Source organism: Diabrotica undecimpunctata, chromosome 3 (genome assembly GCF_040954645.1).
Source record: "Diabrotica undecimpunctata isolate CICGRU chromosome 3, icDiaUnde3, whole genome shotgun sequence".
NCBI classification, from domain to species: Eukaryota; Metazoa; Arthropoda; class Insecta; order Coleoptera; family Chrysomelidae; genus Diabrotica; species Diabrotica undecimpunctata.
The window spans coordinates 11,305,859-11,323,231 of NC_092805.1; the positions used below are offsets into that span (position 1 = coordinate 11,305,859).

Here is a 17,373-nt window from a genome sequence, read left to right on the forward strand (position 1 = left end):
ATGCGAATGCGCCAAATTTAAATTTTCCGACACTTATTAACAGTAGCTATAAAATAGTTTTCAGAATGTGTCTTAGACGAGAAAATTTTAATTAAATATTAACGATAACAGTCTAAAATGTGAAACAATTGTTAAAAAACTTCAATATAAATAAGATTTCATGTGACAGTTGGGACAAATAATAACATAACCCAACTAAATTTGATTTCTTAAACAATGAAAGACTCTCTTTCCTTGTTTAATTTGGCCTCTCAATATGGCACTTCCTGTCTAACAATATTTTTGCCCCCACTACCTTTACATTCCCTCTTTTGTCTTTTTGCTCGATGATATTACCTTAAACATCTTCTGGAGAGTTAATTAAAACCACAGTGCTACATATGTGATATTATGTTTAGTATTCGCCATATTTTACTAGAGTATTCTTTATATTACATGAAGAAACTTCAATATAAATTACAAGATACCTTACAAGCAATATTAAATGATGGAATTGATATGAAAAATTTGTCATCATACTTATATTCCATAAATGTAATAAATAAATTGTAAAACTTTAAATTGTTCTACGCCAATGACACTTTGAGGTTAAGGCATAAATAAATAAAAAGAAAATAAAAATAAAACCTAATTTTTTAATATTTCTCTAAAACGGTATCAACTTTTTTATGAAAATGTATATTTTGTGTTAGCATGCCTTGGCTAATAAAGCCTATAAGGCGAGCGGTTTACCCCTATAAACAGAGCATAAACTGACTAACTTTTTTTCTATTTTTATCGCACCAAACCTTTTTTATTTAATTTTATATTTTTACTCAATTTTAATTTTTCCAAGTGGGCCGGAAATTGGTATTAACAAATAACTTAAAACCAAAAAAAAACAATTTATTTCATTTTATAACAAATTTAATATTTCAAAAAAAGAATCGCTTAGATTAAAATTTTTTTAGGCGTATCTCATCGAAATAAATAGTTTTTCTATCCGGATAATTTTTCGAAAATGCTTCCCTTTTGAATTATTTTCAATTTTTTGTTGAAAAATGCTAATTAGTGATTTTTTGGATTTTTTTCTGCTGTATAATCTTTAAACTTTTAAGTAGAATATCTTAACAACAATAAATGCTTAAAATATGTAACCAAATATTTCGAATACGCATTTTAATCCGATAAATTTAGACATAAAAATAGTGGTGAAATAACAAAAATTTCCGGAAAGCTAAATATTTATATAGAGCTGGGGTTTACCATTATAAATGGAGTTTCCCATCGATCCCCATCGATCGTATGTGTGCTACAAAAGTTATTCGGGGCAAAGGTCAAAATTTGAGGGTTTTTGGATTTTTCTTGAAAACGCTAAGTTTAATCAAAAAAAAACTTTAAACCAAAGTTGTAGATCTTAAAATTTTCTACAAAAATAGTATTTATAATTTTTTTCGTAAGAGTTACCATTTCTGAGATATCGCAATTCTAAGAGTCACATTATACATTATATGCACATAAAAGCCACGAATATACCTACATATCAGGCACTTAAGACAAGTATAAATACATATTTCTGTCTCTTTTATGTATATTATACTATTATAAAAATATTTATTCAAAAGATAGTCAGTCCCTAACTGAATTCCCTGCACCCACGTGGCCTTGAAAAACATCTGGCTATTCTAGAGGTTCAGTTCAAGTGAATAGGTTATTTGTGCTATTTTATAGCTCTCAAAATATTTCTGTTTTGATTTATTTGCAATAAACTTTTAAGTGAAGATAAAAGAGTTAAAGTTGATCTTGAAATGCCAAATTTATTCGAGGCTAGTGTCACAAGAGATGAGTTCATGGGCGCCCATAGGGGGGGGGGGGGCAAGAGGGGGCAGTTGCCCCCCCCTATCATTAGTAATATTATTTAAAAAATCAGTATGTATGTAAGTATATTTAAAAAAAAAATACATTATTTACGCATATTGTGGCGAGAAACTTGCAACAATACCTCAAAACAGCAAACAACCGGAAACTAATCTAGCGAAATACCGAGAAATGCGGTAGGTATTTCCTTAACAATGCCTCGAATGTAGCTACCTACCATAATAATATTGTACAATGCAAAGAGGGATTTTGAGATGTCGTAGGTATCAAGCCTTAATTGGTAGAAAGTGTACCTGTACCAATAATTTTAAACTTTATTTCGTCCCACGTCAAATGCAAAATTTACTCTCACAAAAAAATATCCGCTTAATAAATGCTACACGTTTTTACTTGTTTGACTTAAATATTTTGTATAGTGGCCTAGTAAATTTTATTGAAATCAAAAATGTTTTAGAAACAATAATAGCAGATAACAAATTTAATTGCTCAACAAGATCAAGAGCACAGCAGCTTTCATGTGCCACATCTGATTCCACTTTTATAATTTCCCTAAATTTGATTTCCAAATATTCTTCTTTCTTAGAACCCATAGTAAACATTTTACAAACTAAATCAATAGATATGCTGGCAGTTAAAAATCATATACAGTTATTTCTTGATATGATAACAAAGCACAGACAAGAAGCGGAAACAACTTTTAAAACAATTTTTGAAAAGAGTACAAATGATGCCGAATCTCTAAGTATTACCCTTAAAAAACCACGAATCGCTCCTAGAATGCAAACACAACGGTCAAACCATGCGGTTAATTCCGCTGAAGACTTTTTTAGAGTGTCATTATTTATTCCGTACCTAGATTCTTTAATTAGTTCTCTTGGTGTCAGATTTTTAGAAGACAATGATCCTGGTATGTTGTTATATATTGTATAACTTGCATCCCAAAAACATAATAAAATTAACTGAAGAAGACCTCGCCAAAATAATAGAAATCATAAATAATTTATACAAAATTACTAATCTAAAAAAACAGGCATCATTGTGGCTCTATTATTGGAAAAATCAAACCAATTTAGATGTAGAAGATATTTCAATGATAGAGCTACTAGACCATTGCTTATTTTAACCAGCTATAGCCCAAGTTATAGAAATTTCTCTGTGCCACTACATGCACGATTGAAAGATCATTTTCAACTCTTCGAAGGGTTAAAACCTGGATTAGGTCCACTATAAGTGAACAAAAATTAGATGGACTATGTATGATGAGCGTTCATAGAAATAAAATAGAAAACAATCGAAATAATTTTATTAACAAAGTAATAGATGAGTTTGGACAAAAGCCCAGAAACCTTCAGTTTTTATTTTCACAAGATACAGAGCACTAGCCTTCAATATCAAGTTTACTTTTTACGTTTTGTTGGGTTTAACATTTTACCATTTTAGATTCTATTGGGAAATTATTCGTTTCAATAAATTATAATACATACAATACTAACTGAAAAAAAATGTTAATTTTTTTATAATAACTTATAACAAATAAATTTTTAATTAAATTTCTTCAATTGTTTACAACATAGTACACATTTTTAATGTCAAATATAAATAAGTTGGCACCCAGCGAAGTATTTGAAGATTGCACACATTTGACTATTTATGCAATTTCGGCTAAGCATGGTACTAGAAGGGTGTACTGTACACCCTACCCTAACCCTTTCAACGTAGTACAGATTTGAATATTTGTTTTAATTTCCTAGTAAAAGAAATTTTTCAATTCAGATATTATGTTACATATTATTTAAACTACACTATTGCTTGTGTTGCATTTCGTATCTCAGAGTACCTGCTTTTTTTATTACTATTTTTTAACATCCTTGCTTAAAATTGATTTTTTTATTCCTACATAAAAAAATTTGTATAATAAAATTTGTCATACCATAAAATATGTTGTTAATAATTTTTTGTTTAAGATTACTTTTACTTTTCTGGTATTTCTTTATTGTTTGTAAATCATGTTTATATTTTTACATTTTTGCAATCAGCTATTTTAGTTTTTATTAAGTTGTATGGATCAAAATAAAAATTTGAGTTGACTTGCCCCCCCCCCCTGGATTTTGATATATGGGCGCCCATGGATGAGTTTACTCAGTATTTAAGAAGTCAAAAATCGTTACAATACAATACCAATGACTGAACAATTTATGAACATCCAGCAAGAGGAAGAAGAAGAAATCGAAGAAGACTTGACTGTTGAAGTAGACTTTCAAGATTATGAATCTGATTAACATATCTAAAGAAATCAAAACAATAATTAACCCAATAATCAATAGCAATTTCAATATAAATAATAAGGTAATTTCTGGAACTTGACGGGTATTTGTCCCTTAAATTATGCTAAAATTGTCATGCCTATTAGTGGAGTATCATGTATAATGTGACTCTTAGAATCGCGATATCCCAAGAATGGTAGCTCTTAGAAAAAAATCATGAAGACCATTTTTATAGAGAATTTTAAGATCTACAACTTTGGTTTAAGGTTTTTTAAAGGTTGATAAAACTTCCATTTTCGAGAAAAATCTAAAAAACCTCAAATTTTGACCTTCGACCTCGAATAACTGTTGTAGCACACATACGATCGAAGGGGATTTTTAAAACTTTATTTGTAATGTTAAACCACAGCTCTCCACTAATATATGGCTTTTCGGGAATTTTTTTTCATTTTTTGTGGCGATACAGGCGCGCGGCGCTTAGAAATCTTTGTTTACATTTAAATGTTTCTAGCAAAATAGAAGACACTCATTATTGTCAAAATATTCTTACTTATACGTGAAGGTTTAAAGGTTATAAAGATTTTTGTAAAATTGTAATTCATTTGGTTCAGTTTTTAGAAAAAAAAATCCCAATAACCACATTTTAGGATTTTGAAAAACGTATTTTGTTCGACAAAAATTGCAAATAACTAAAAAATAAACCATTTTTCAAAAAATTAAAAAGAGAAAAATTATTTTTATTTTAAAAGTTATTTGCTTATAACAATTTCGGGCCCTCTTGGAAAAATTAAAAAAATTGACTTAAATTTGGAAAATATATATATATATATATATATATATATATATATATATATATATATATATATATATATATATATATTATTGTGATATTTAAAGTCTTGGTGCGCCAAGCAATAATTAGCTAATTAATTTTTTTGATTAATTAAAATTATTTAAATGATATGATTATGACTCTATCACAATTTTTAATTCTTTTATCTCAGGGTTAAATTCGTGCTTCAATATCTATGCTATTACATGTGAAAGGTAAGGTCCAGAGAATACCGGAATAATAAAAAACACATATGATCTAACACTATATATTGAAATAAAAATAATGAAATAATTCACACTCAAAAGTTTTCAATAAACAAATCTCATATAATGATTCTCAAAAATTTTGTTCTACATACGAGAAAAATCAAATTAAATGGTACAAACAATATTAATTGAAATCTCAAAATTCCGAACTATTCTAACTCTCCTAATCAAAATATTTATATCCTTTCTAAATTAAGTGTAAAAATTGTGTTATCAATAAAAGAAAAAACTGCAGAAAACAAAATATCTCTCTCTGATGATGAGTGGTCCAAATCCTTGTTCCTTATAGACTGTATTATCTCCTCTCAACCGCTCCCTATGTAATCAGCAATCTTACACCGATTGTTGCAAGTATATCGTCCTTAATGATCTCCTTCAAAAGCACAAATCATTCAAATTATGATAGCCTTTTCTCCTCTCGATAAACTGAATCTCTCGTTGGCCCGAGTGAAAAATGACTCTTGGAATATCTTCTCTTTACGATAAACTGAATCTCTCGTTGGCCTGAACAGTGACTCTTGGAATATAAGTAGAGAAATATGACTTACAATATTTTGTTGCTTCAGCTCCTGTCAGATACACTAACTCCACAAAAACTCACCAACATTCAACACTACTGCTTGCTACATTTCAGGAACCGCCAGAGAACAATCCCTGTTCCTCCTACAGACTTGGAAAACCAACTGACTCTATCTTTTCTCTCTCCTCAATCTCGCTAAACTTTCTCCCACACACTTATCCCACCTTTTTCAATCTCCGCCAATCACAACTCGTCACAATTCCCCCATTTCTTCATTTCGATAACAAACAAATTTTTACCTATAATTATAAATTTCCTAAAACTTATTTACAAATAATATTTTTCTATAAATCTTAAAAACTAACAAAAACCTCTTTCTATAATCCCTTCTATTGTCTTTAATCACTGCATTAATGGATTTTGAAAAACCCCGTTCAATTCTTTGGCTTTCACTTAAACTTATGCGGGTCACTCAAGTATAACAAAGAAATGATTGATGTAAAGCTTACATTTTGTTTGGTACAGGTAATTCAAGGATTTAATAACTTTCCTTCTCCGAAATGTTTGTTGGATATTATCCTACTTATCTGAATTATTTTAATGTTTTTGAACTTTGAAATATTTTTAAACAAACCAATATTTTTCTCGATTTTACATATCATAACAAATCCCCGCCATTTGATCTGCCGAAAACTCTTTGTTAAATTTTAAAAATGACAAAAGTTTTCTAGGATCAAATTATTTCACTATGTTATTAAAATCTACTTATGATACTGACAAATGTCGTGAATGTTAAAATACCCCGTATATTGCCTGTCTTTATACGGGATTGGATATATTTTCGTTTTAAATTTTTCCAAGTATTTTCCCTTAAAAGAAAGTTCATAATTTTTAACCACTTGATTTACTTTATTAACAAAATCTCCATGGTTTCCTAAAATCTTCTCTATTTCCTTCTCCATGTTTTTTTCACAATTTATTTTTCTTTCATCCACCTTTTGTTCACATGTGTTCACTGTCCATAATACTTCTTCACAAAATTCTGGATTCTCGTCCATCAGTGCCATTTTTTCTTCTGTTTTCTTTTTATCCTCTAATTCCCTTTGGTATTCCGAGCACCATGTTTCTATTCCTTTCATTTCTCTGATGATACCTTCTTTTTCTTCCTGCTTCCATTCTGTTTTATCGTCGGTTGCCAACAATTCTTCTGTACCTTCTATTTCCTGTTTTTCTCTGGTCTCCATCTTATTTTCCTGCTTTCTTTTCGAACTCTTCTTCTTTTTCTTCCTTCTCTTTTTCTTTTCTGTTAGATCTTGTTCTTGTACTTTCGGTTTATCCTCTACAGTCATATCGATTTCTTTGCGTTTTTCCTGTGCATTGATCCTTCCAGAATTTGTTTTCCTATCTGTTTGCTTTTCTTCTCCTGTGTTGTCTGGTTCTGCTCTGATTTCCAGTTTATTTTCCGAAAAATTTATGGTGATATCTTTTTTCCTCAATTCATCAATTCCCGCTATCATATCATGATTTAAATCTTCAATCACCACACATTTCATAATATGGAATTTGTTTCCCACTCTTATCTGTACTCCCAAGCCTTCGTTTACTGTCATCAAATTTTTATTGTTTGCACCCACTAAATCAACCCTAGGAATCTTATACACAAATCTGTCCAAATTTAATTCTTTTACTAGTTTTTTATTGATTAGCGATATCTCCGATCCAGAATCAATCACAATTTTAATCGCTTTATGTTTTATAAATGCATCTAAAAATATTAGATTAGAATTAGAAATTTGTCTGTCGTTTCCTATTGCTACATGATTCATCTCCCTTCTGTTTTGTCGTTGGAATCTCTGATTATTTCTATCGTCCCTTTGTTCGTTCGTATTCCTATTCGGAGGATTTTGTGCATCTCTATTCCTGTTGTGATTTTCATATGTTCTATGTTGTGTGTCATTCCTGTTATCGTAATTTTGTTGTCTATTGTAATTATTGTAATTTCTCGGCCTATATTCGTTTGTTGATCTGGTCTGGTTGATATCTTTAATCTCTGTCTCTTGTTTTGCATTCTTTATGGTTATTTCTTCTATCTGTTGTATCAGTTCTTTCTTTATCCCCTCAACACATCCTTTAATTTCTTGTTCATAGTTTTCCAAACGCTTCTCTATATTCCTGTTATTTAGTTCTATTGCTTGCCTTGTTTCCCGTTGGTTTTCTTCCATTGTTTGTTTCGTTTCTGCCATTGTTTGTTTTGTTTCATCCATTTTTTGTGATGTTTCTTGTTGGTTTCTCTCTATTGTTTGTTTTGTTTCTGCCATTGTTTGTGACTGGAGTTGCATTAGTTGTAATATTTTATCTATTCCTGATAGTTCTTTTCTCTCCTCAACTATTGTCACATTTCCTTCATTATCCGATACTTCTTCCAAAATTGTTTCATCTTCTCTGTTATCCTCCTTCCTTTCCTGCATTTTACTTTGACTCCTTGTGGTCGACATGTTGTTTCTTTTCGTTACTGTTTTTGTCCCCGCCAAATGTGAAATTTTACAACACTCTATATGTTTCAGAACACGACAATATTTCTCCCCAAATGTATTAAATTTTCACGACAAATATCAAATATGCAATCAGTAAAATTCAAATAATTCAAAATAAATATCAAATGTACGATTGGTAAAGAAAATAAAATCAAATAATTCAATAGCAGTAAATATCCACTAACTACGATCAATCAATAAATCAAATTTATATTCCCTGGAAAAATTGTCAAAATACTTTCAAATTCAAATTCCCTCAATGTTATATGTTTTTATCTCTGGATTACCTGTACTTATTCCAGATCTCTTTCCCTTCATTCAAATGTAAAGCTGCGATATTTTCAAGCCCCACGTTTTGGAAGCCAGTTTTGTGATATTTAAAGTCTTGGTGCGCCAAGCAATAATTAGCTAATTAATTTTTTTGATTAATTAAAATTATTTAAATGATATGATTATGACTCTATCACAATTTTTAATTCTTTTATCTCAGGGTTAAATTCGTGCTTCAATATCTATGCTATTACATGTGAAAGGTAAGGTCCAGAGAATACCGGAATAATAAAAAACACATATGATCTAACACTATATATTGAAATAAAAATAATGAAATAATTCACACTCAAAAGTTTTCAATAAACAAATCTCATATAATGATTCTCAAAAATTTTGTTCTACAGACGAGAACAATCAAATTAAATGGTACAAACAATATTAATTGAAATCTCAAAATTCCGAACTATTCTAACTCTCCTAATCAAAATATTTATATCCTTTCTAAATTAAGTGTAAAAATTGTGTTATCAATAAAAGAAAAAACTGCAGAAAACAAAATATCTCTCTCTGATGATGAGTGGTCCAAATCCTTGTTCCTTATAGACTGTATTATCTCCTCTCAACCGCTCCCTATGTAATCAGCAATCTTACACCGATTGTTGCAAGTATATCGTCCTTAATGATCTCCTTCAAAAGCACAAATCATTCAAATTATGATAGCCTTTTCTCCTCTCGATAAACTGAATCTCTCGTTGGCCCGAGTGAAAAATGACTCTTGGAATATCTTCTCTTTACGATAAACTGAATCTCTCGTTGGCCTGAACAGTGACTCTTGGAATATAAGTAGAGAAATATGACTTACAATATTTTGTTGCTTCAGCTCCTGTCAGATACACTAACTCCACAAAAACTCACCAACATTCAACACTACTGCTTGCTACATTTCAGGAACCGCCAGAGAACAATCCCTGTTCCTCCTACAGACTTGGAAAACCAACTGACTCTATCTTTTCTCTCTCCTCAATCTCGCTAAACTTTCTCCCACACACTTATCCCACCTTTTTTCAATCTCCGCCAATCACAACTCGTCACAATTCCCCCATTTCTTCATTTCGATAACAAACAAATTTTTACCTATAATTATAAATTTCCTAAAACTTATTTACAAATAATATTTTTCTATAAATCTTAAAAACTAACAAAAACCTCTTTCTATAATCCCTTCTATTGTCTTTAATCACTGCATTAATGGATTTTGAAAAACCCCGTTCAATTCTTTGGCTTTCACTTAAACTTATGCGGGTCACTCAAGTATAACAAAGAAATGATTGATGTAAAGCTTACATTTTGTTTGGTACAGGTAATTCAAGGATTTAATAACTTTCCTTCTCCGAAATGTTTGTTGGATATTATCCTACTTATCTGAATTATTTTAATGTTTTTGAACTTTGAAATATTTTTAAACAAACCAATATTTTTCTCGATTTTACATATCATAACAATATATATATATATATATATATATATATATATATATATATATATATATATATATATATATATATATATATATATATATATATATATAATCGAATAAAAAAGGTTTGGTGCAGTATAAATGCAAACCAGTCGACATTAGTCGGTATATTCCGTTTCTAAGCCTCTTTTTAGGAGAAAACCGCTCGGCTATATTACCTATTAGCGCCCAAGATTTTGTACTATAATATTAGATTAAAAACTGGATGTCAATAGAATAAAATACCTACCTTACAACTTTTTTATTTGTTAATATTTGTTTGTAAATTTATTAATTTAGAAGATACAGCCAGTTTTTTAAAACAGTTTACCATTTTTACAAATATTAAGTTTATTATTAACTATCAATTAGGAACGAAATAAAAATTATTTAATTTAAAAAAGTATTCAAAATAACGTTGTATTAAATATTTAGTCTATTACATGCAACGACAATTATTTTGCTGTAAGTGTATAAGAATTACTATTTGAAAGTTGTGAAACTTTAGCATTTTATTGAATATTTCCGTATTTTAGATAAAAGTCTTAAATGTCGTGCCCATCACCAAAATGCGTAACAGGATATAGACTATAAAAAGAAAACGGTCCATAAACAAATGAACCGTATCAAATAATGCCTCTTCAGGCAAAAAATTGAATTTTCACTTCTACCTTCATTTTAAAACTGAACTGAAATTGTGAAAAAGAATATCTTTAGGTTTCTCGAAAACAATTTTATTTTAGTATATATATATATATATATATATATATATATATATATATATATATATATATATATATATATATATATATATATATATATATATATATATATATATATATATATATATGTTTTGGATGGGTTGGAGTCAATAAAAGGGGCTATTGGACTATTTTTTATCTCGAGCTTTCAGTTGTGTTTACAATTATTATCAAGAGCTGCTAAAAAATACAAAATATCGTACAAAGTTGAACTAGAAGGAAAAAAAACTGTTAACTCACCAAATAAAATTAGTTTGGTTAATAAAATTGCTGCTAATATATTTAAAAAGAATTATTATAAAAATTCTTATCTAATAAATGTTTCTCTGAAATTTTAATATAATTTTGAAAAAGTTTCTTAACACAAAAACAATTGAATTTATATAAATAAGTTAGAATAGCGACCAATTACAATTAAGCCTCAATGTCATAAATGTAATTATATTGCCAAAAATAAAATTTTGTTTAAAAATTCTTTTTTGTTTAGTAACAAAAAAGAAGAAGATTTATTCACCATTGATATATGTCTGAAAAAATGTAACAAATATATGGAAAATTAAATCAAAATGTGATATTTTACTGGTTTCATATATAAACTACAAAAAAATAATATAATTAAAAATTTTGCTTAGATTTTGAATTTCTGATCTTTTGTTTAAATTAATATCACTTTTGCTAATACAAACCATTTCCAAAAAAGTCCTTTTGAATTTATTACTTTCACTTTACAAAATTTTAATGTTATCAAAATCCATAATATGGTCTTTATCGATTACATGATCTGTCAAAGCACAAGATGTTTTTTTTTAATTCTGCAATCACTTTTGTGAGAAATAATGAGTTTTGAAAGATTTCTTCCGGTTTCACCAACATACTCAGCTTCACACTGAGTACAGCTAATGCTGTATACTACATTTGTTTTATCTAATTTGTCTATAGGATACTTAGTTTTGGAATATAAAGATGAAATAGTTTTGATGTTCTTTGTTGCTATTTTTATATTGTCAATAACCTTTAGTGTTTGTATTAATTTAGGTGTTAATGATGGTAGAAAAGGTAGTGAATGATAATAGATGTTCTGATTGTTGGATACAATGTTCTGAGATTTATCAAAAAATGGTGTTAAGTTATTTATATTAACAATATTAGAAAAAAGCATCCTATATAGCATATCTGGAGGATAAGAGTTTTCAATTAAAATATTGTTTAACAATTGAAGATCTTGTACATAATCTGGATGAGAAAGCTTTATAACACGTTCTTTTAATTCTGTTATAAGGTTCATTTTCATCTTATTTGGATGATGAGAGTAATAGCTTATAAATCTATTACTACATATGGGTTTTCTGAAGGACTAAAACTAAGATCAATATTTAATGTAAATGAAGAGGTGTGAAACATGTTTTGTACAAAGGTACATTGCAGCTATGACATAGTGTGGTGGTTCGTTCTTCTTTTTTCTGAGAAGAACATTGTTGACATCTTCTACAGGTCTTTCCTTCGATAGGTAAATGATCTCCCACGTTGCACATTTTTTTTTGTTTCTTTGCTGAAGGACGTCCAAGTGAAGTCGAGGCTTTTCTTATAACAGCAGCATGGCTCGTTTCCAATAAAATAAGTTCGTCAGCTACACAAATTAGAAAACGCAAAAATGGTGTTTTTTCTTTTCTTTTTATTTCATTATGTAGTACATGGGAATTTCCAATAGCCATTATCAGAAAGCGAAAATATACTTTCTTCCACCATTTGTTAGACTTCCTATTAAAGTCATATATGCCCAAAATATGATCTATTAGGTCCACTCCACCCATTTTCCTATTGTGTATATCGAGAAGTTCAGGACATCGCATATTAATTTTAGGGCCATGCTTCATTTTTCGTTTCACTTCTTTTTGCTTATCTCCAAAGTAATTGCTGACTGCTAAGAAGTCTTTAGTATTTTGCTATCTGCAAACTATGGTGCCGTGGTTATTTACTCTGAATTTTTATTTAACTTCCCAACAAATTTAGGTACATTTACTCTCGTTGTAATTATTGTTCCTATTGCTGGATAAGGTAGAGAATCAAGTAGTCTAATATATAAGAAAAATATGTCAAAACACAATAATACATCAGTTCCCCTTACACTAGTAACTAATTAATTTGGTCACTTTTCTTTCTTCCAATAATAAACTAGTATCATTTCCTGTTTCCTTTCCTCGTATATATTAAAATCGTATACATATCTTGTTGCAGAGTCGCTTAGTACTCATATCTTTATTCCCCGTTCGATGGGTTTCATGGGTAGAAACTGTTTTAGGGAAGACGTTTCTTTAAATTTCGCCATTGACTCATCAACGCTTTGAAAAGCTGCCTGTTCGATATTTTGGAAATGTTAGTTTTAGACAATTAGCGACATCCTCGATGTAATATGATTTTCTGTCATTGTTAGGCTTTAAATATCAGTGAAATACATTTTGGCAAGGTTCAGTTCTCGAGAAATCGCCCTTTTTATTGTTAAATTTCCTAAAGAATCATTTTGTGACCAATAATCATTGAAAGATGGAACTCGATTGTATGCCATGATTAGTGTGACACTATCCAATGCAATCATAATTTCATGTTCATCCATAGGAATTGTTTTTTCTTGGTGAGGCTTCTGGGAAAGACTTTTAGAAAATCTTTCTATTTCGGCCATGGTATGAGGAAGAGTAAAATCGACTTTTTGATGGAATCGAAAAACGTGGTTTTAGTCCAACAGACTTAATGATTTCATGACGGGGAAACATACACCCTGTTAGGCTCGAAAGAGTTAAGATTCAATGAAGATGGACTGATTAGTCCAAAAACGTTCTGAACTTTATTACAATCGATTTGAATATTTTTAATTTCATTTTTTAATTAAACATACCACTTAGAACAAAAATTTTTTACGTCGATGTTCGAGTTTTTTAACTAATATGGTATACAGCCGGGAATTATCCTATTTTAAGAGAATTTTTCTATATATTCATACACTTTTATTTCGTTTGATAATTTTTTAAAATAAACCAAAATATTGTTTAATTATTTACGTAATCAGGAAGCCCACGGTATAGTCGCGAAACTCTAAATTAAGATTATTCCGTAGGCGATTAAAGTAATATAGTAGCCATTGATTACATGTTTCGTTGAAATGATGGCGTGATCAGGAACAATAAATTCCGCGGGTTTGAATAGAAAATGACTAACATGTAATAACAATTGGGTAGGCTGGATGCTTTGAATCATTTTAATGGGTTTAATGCAATTTCTGTTCGAATTGTTTCAGCGTACAGGAATTTTCTGAGAATGTAGGCTAATTGTCCTCTGCAGTATTTGGCACATACAAAAAATTTGTCAATCCAAATTGAAAAATGACATGATTTTTATATAGGTAATTCTTAAAGAAATGGTGTGCTCATATTTATTAATAAAAAACAATATTTGAAGAGAATATTCAAGTCTACAGAATTTTTAGTTTTACATATTATTCTTCCACACAAATCACAAAAGTTTACGTATTTTGTACAACGCTCATTCATCCAACGGGTACAATTAACGCACTGAAACCAGTCTTCGCGCTTAGAGGTATTTTCATAATCTTCGTCGCACCTACCACATATTCCTCCTTCTTCATCGCCGCTGGAAGAATCGTCGTAAATAATAGATCGTCAGGGGAAGAACCTTTATATTTCGTATTATTTTTAGCGCCTGGTTTCTCAATTTTACGTTTCGACACTGTAGTAATTTTCTTCTTTTTATATTTATCACAAATACAAATATTAGTTTTAAATATTTTTTTTTTTATTAATATTGGCGCTATGGGTTAATATAGTTGCAACTTGCTTCATTCTCTGTCTGACAGGAGCAATACTAGTTAATGCAGGTGCAGGCAAAATTATATCTAGTAACTTTGCCGGAGTCTCTTTCTCTAAATTTTTCTTTTCTGTGATGACTACTACTGCAGGCGGAGGAGTAATATCTCTGAAACACTTTGGTTTGTTTATGTCAACTGAAAGATTGGGACTGTGCTCCGGAACTCTTTCGGAATTTGCTTGTGAATTGTTATTAGTACTGCTCGTACTCAAATAAGTATTCCAGAATTACGGATGGATCAAATGGGACAATACCAGTAGCTTTAAATGATGAAACAGCCTTTTAAACTGTTGCTGATTTTTTCCAAGCTGTGGCGAAGAGTCGACCAAATTAAAGTCTGCCTAATCTTTGTCCTGGGTTTTTCCTAAAATATGTGACTGTGACTGGGAAGAAACACAGAATATGGAACATCTTCTTACATGCAGAAACTGTCCTCATCGATGTACCCTCGAAGATTTGTGGCTCGCCAACAACGATGGAACCGATGTAGCCCGATACTGGGCCGAAATTTTATGAATGACATGTCCGGACACGATAAAGTAAAGTAAAGTAAGTCCTTAAATATAAATTACACGACTGGTAATAGAAACCATTTAGTGATTAAGAAAATGCCCTATCAAGAGGCTGTAAAAACTGAGTGGTGTGGCTTGGAAGGCAAAATAGATTAACATCAATTTCGGAAGCGTATTCTAATGTTTCGACACTACTGCAATTGAAAGAGTGGCCATCCAAAAGTAGTTACAACATTCCTATCGGTTTTCTTGGGACAAATTGTTCTTAAAGCCATCGCAGAAAAAGTTCTCTAATAATATAAGCTGATTTTGTACCAATAACTACTGTTGCTCCAAGTGGCATACCTTCTTCAAATTCCGCTTTTTGGTTTTTACCTTTAGAAATGCACACCAGTGGTACAAAAGATCCCTCAGCGTTACAGCATGCGTATACTGAAACTGTTTTTCCTTTTTCAGCCGATGTTACTGAAGCAACATTTTTTGAACCCTTAATTGCTATAACATATTCCGGTATGTTGGTAAACTGCAACCCTGTCCCGTAAATATTGTATATTGAACCAGGTTTATTCATTAAGGAGTGTTCAAGTACCTAGAGTGAAATAAGCAGAAACAGTTTTGTTCATTCCTAAAGCTCTGGCAGCTGATACACCTTCAGATTTTCTTACTAACAATTGCTTATTTCTCCGTAGAAATAATTCCAACCAAGGATAACCAGCTTTTCGGCTATCGTTATTAAATTTGGGCTTTAATTTAAGCTTTTAAGCTAATTTAAATGCCATTGATCCTACCATTGTCCGAGTAGGAGCAAAAACATGTTGCTGTAACTTTGTGATATGATTTAATTTAATTTCATTATTTATCCCAAGAGTCAGATAGCCAAGAGGATCAGGCGGCTGACTCTCATTCGCTTCACTGTCGAATGGTTAAGTGGATGTACGTTCAAACCATAGCTCGGTGTACAGAAAAATCTTTTATCATCGCAAATAATATATTTCAAAAAATATATATTAAAGTTTGAATAGCGTAAGTCTTATTTTTTACAATTGTTAACCTCCTTTTTAATTTTCAGCTCTTCCTTATATTACTGGGCTCACTACGATTTCTTCAATAATACAAAACTGGGAGAAGCTGTGCCAGGAAGACAATGTGATGAGATATTTTCTTCTTGGAAACAAGTTAAAGGTTGGCTGAGATCACCGCTAAATACATTAGTTTATAAAACACCTCAAACCAGTGAAGATGTTAGTTGCTTGTATAGATTTGTTACGGACAAGAGGTTATTCGCAAGAGTTATATTAACCATCAACAATGTATATTTTAAAGTAAGCTTTAGTTGTACTTTATATTTCATAATTTTTAAATAATTTGTAATAGATAATTCTGAACATCCACAAATATATACATGATATGGTGCATTCGTACAGTTTAGAGTAAGGTGTAATCATTTTCTTGTTCTTATGGTGCAATCTTCCTCCGGAGATAAGCAATCATTACAACTAGGTATGTTTATCTTTGATGCTACCGCCCCATGATGCTGTTTAATTGAGGTGTAGCCAAACCATTCACGGAGGTTTCTTAAAAATGACATTCTTCGTTTTCCTCTCGAACTGTTTCCCTTTATTTTAGTCAGCATTGTCAACTTAAGTAGAGTGTATCTTTATCCTCTCACTACATAAGCAAAATATATTTTTTTGGATATTAAATATTAATTTACGTGATTTCTACATAAGGTTTAATATTTGCTCATTAGTTTGACGTTTAGTCCAATAAATCTTCAACAAGCGTCTATACCTCCCGACTTTTGCAAAGTTGTTACTCTCACATCATCCCACTCTGAAGCTTTTCAGTAAGACACATCCTAACGGTGATCATTCATGATGGGCTGCTGTCACAGTCATTTCCTCTTCCAATCAGGTCAACAAGACTTGGAGAAGCATTCGACGATAGTTCCCTTTTATGGCCTCTAAAACTCCTTGGTCCAGAGGTTGAATGAGAGATGTGACGTTTGGTGGCAAGAAAACAGCTTTAATGTCACCGCTTACCATTGAACTTGCATCTGGATGAGATGGCGCGTTGTCCAAAAGAAGAATAGCTTTTCTTGCTAGGTTTTCCATTCAACAACGCAAACGAACTCGTCAAAAAACCAATCAAATTTGGCA

General features: G+C 30.6%; 1 protein-coding gene across 1 annotated transcript in view; it reads left to right on the top strand.

The window, feature by feature from the left end:
* Positions 1–17,373, top strand: part of LOC140436425 (cubilin homolog) — a 989,698-nt gene that overhangs the window by 947,554 nt on the left and 24,771 nt on the right. The window contains exon 8 of the mRNA XM_072525245.1: positions 16,284–16,536. Within this exon, the coding sequence (XP_072381346.1) occupies positions 16,284–16,536 (253 nt within the window). The remainder of the gene's footprint in view (positions 1–16,283; positions 16,537–17,373) is intronic.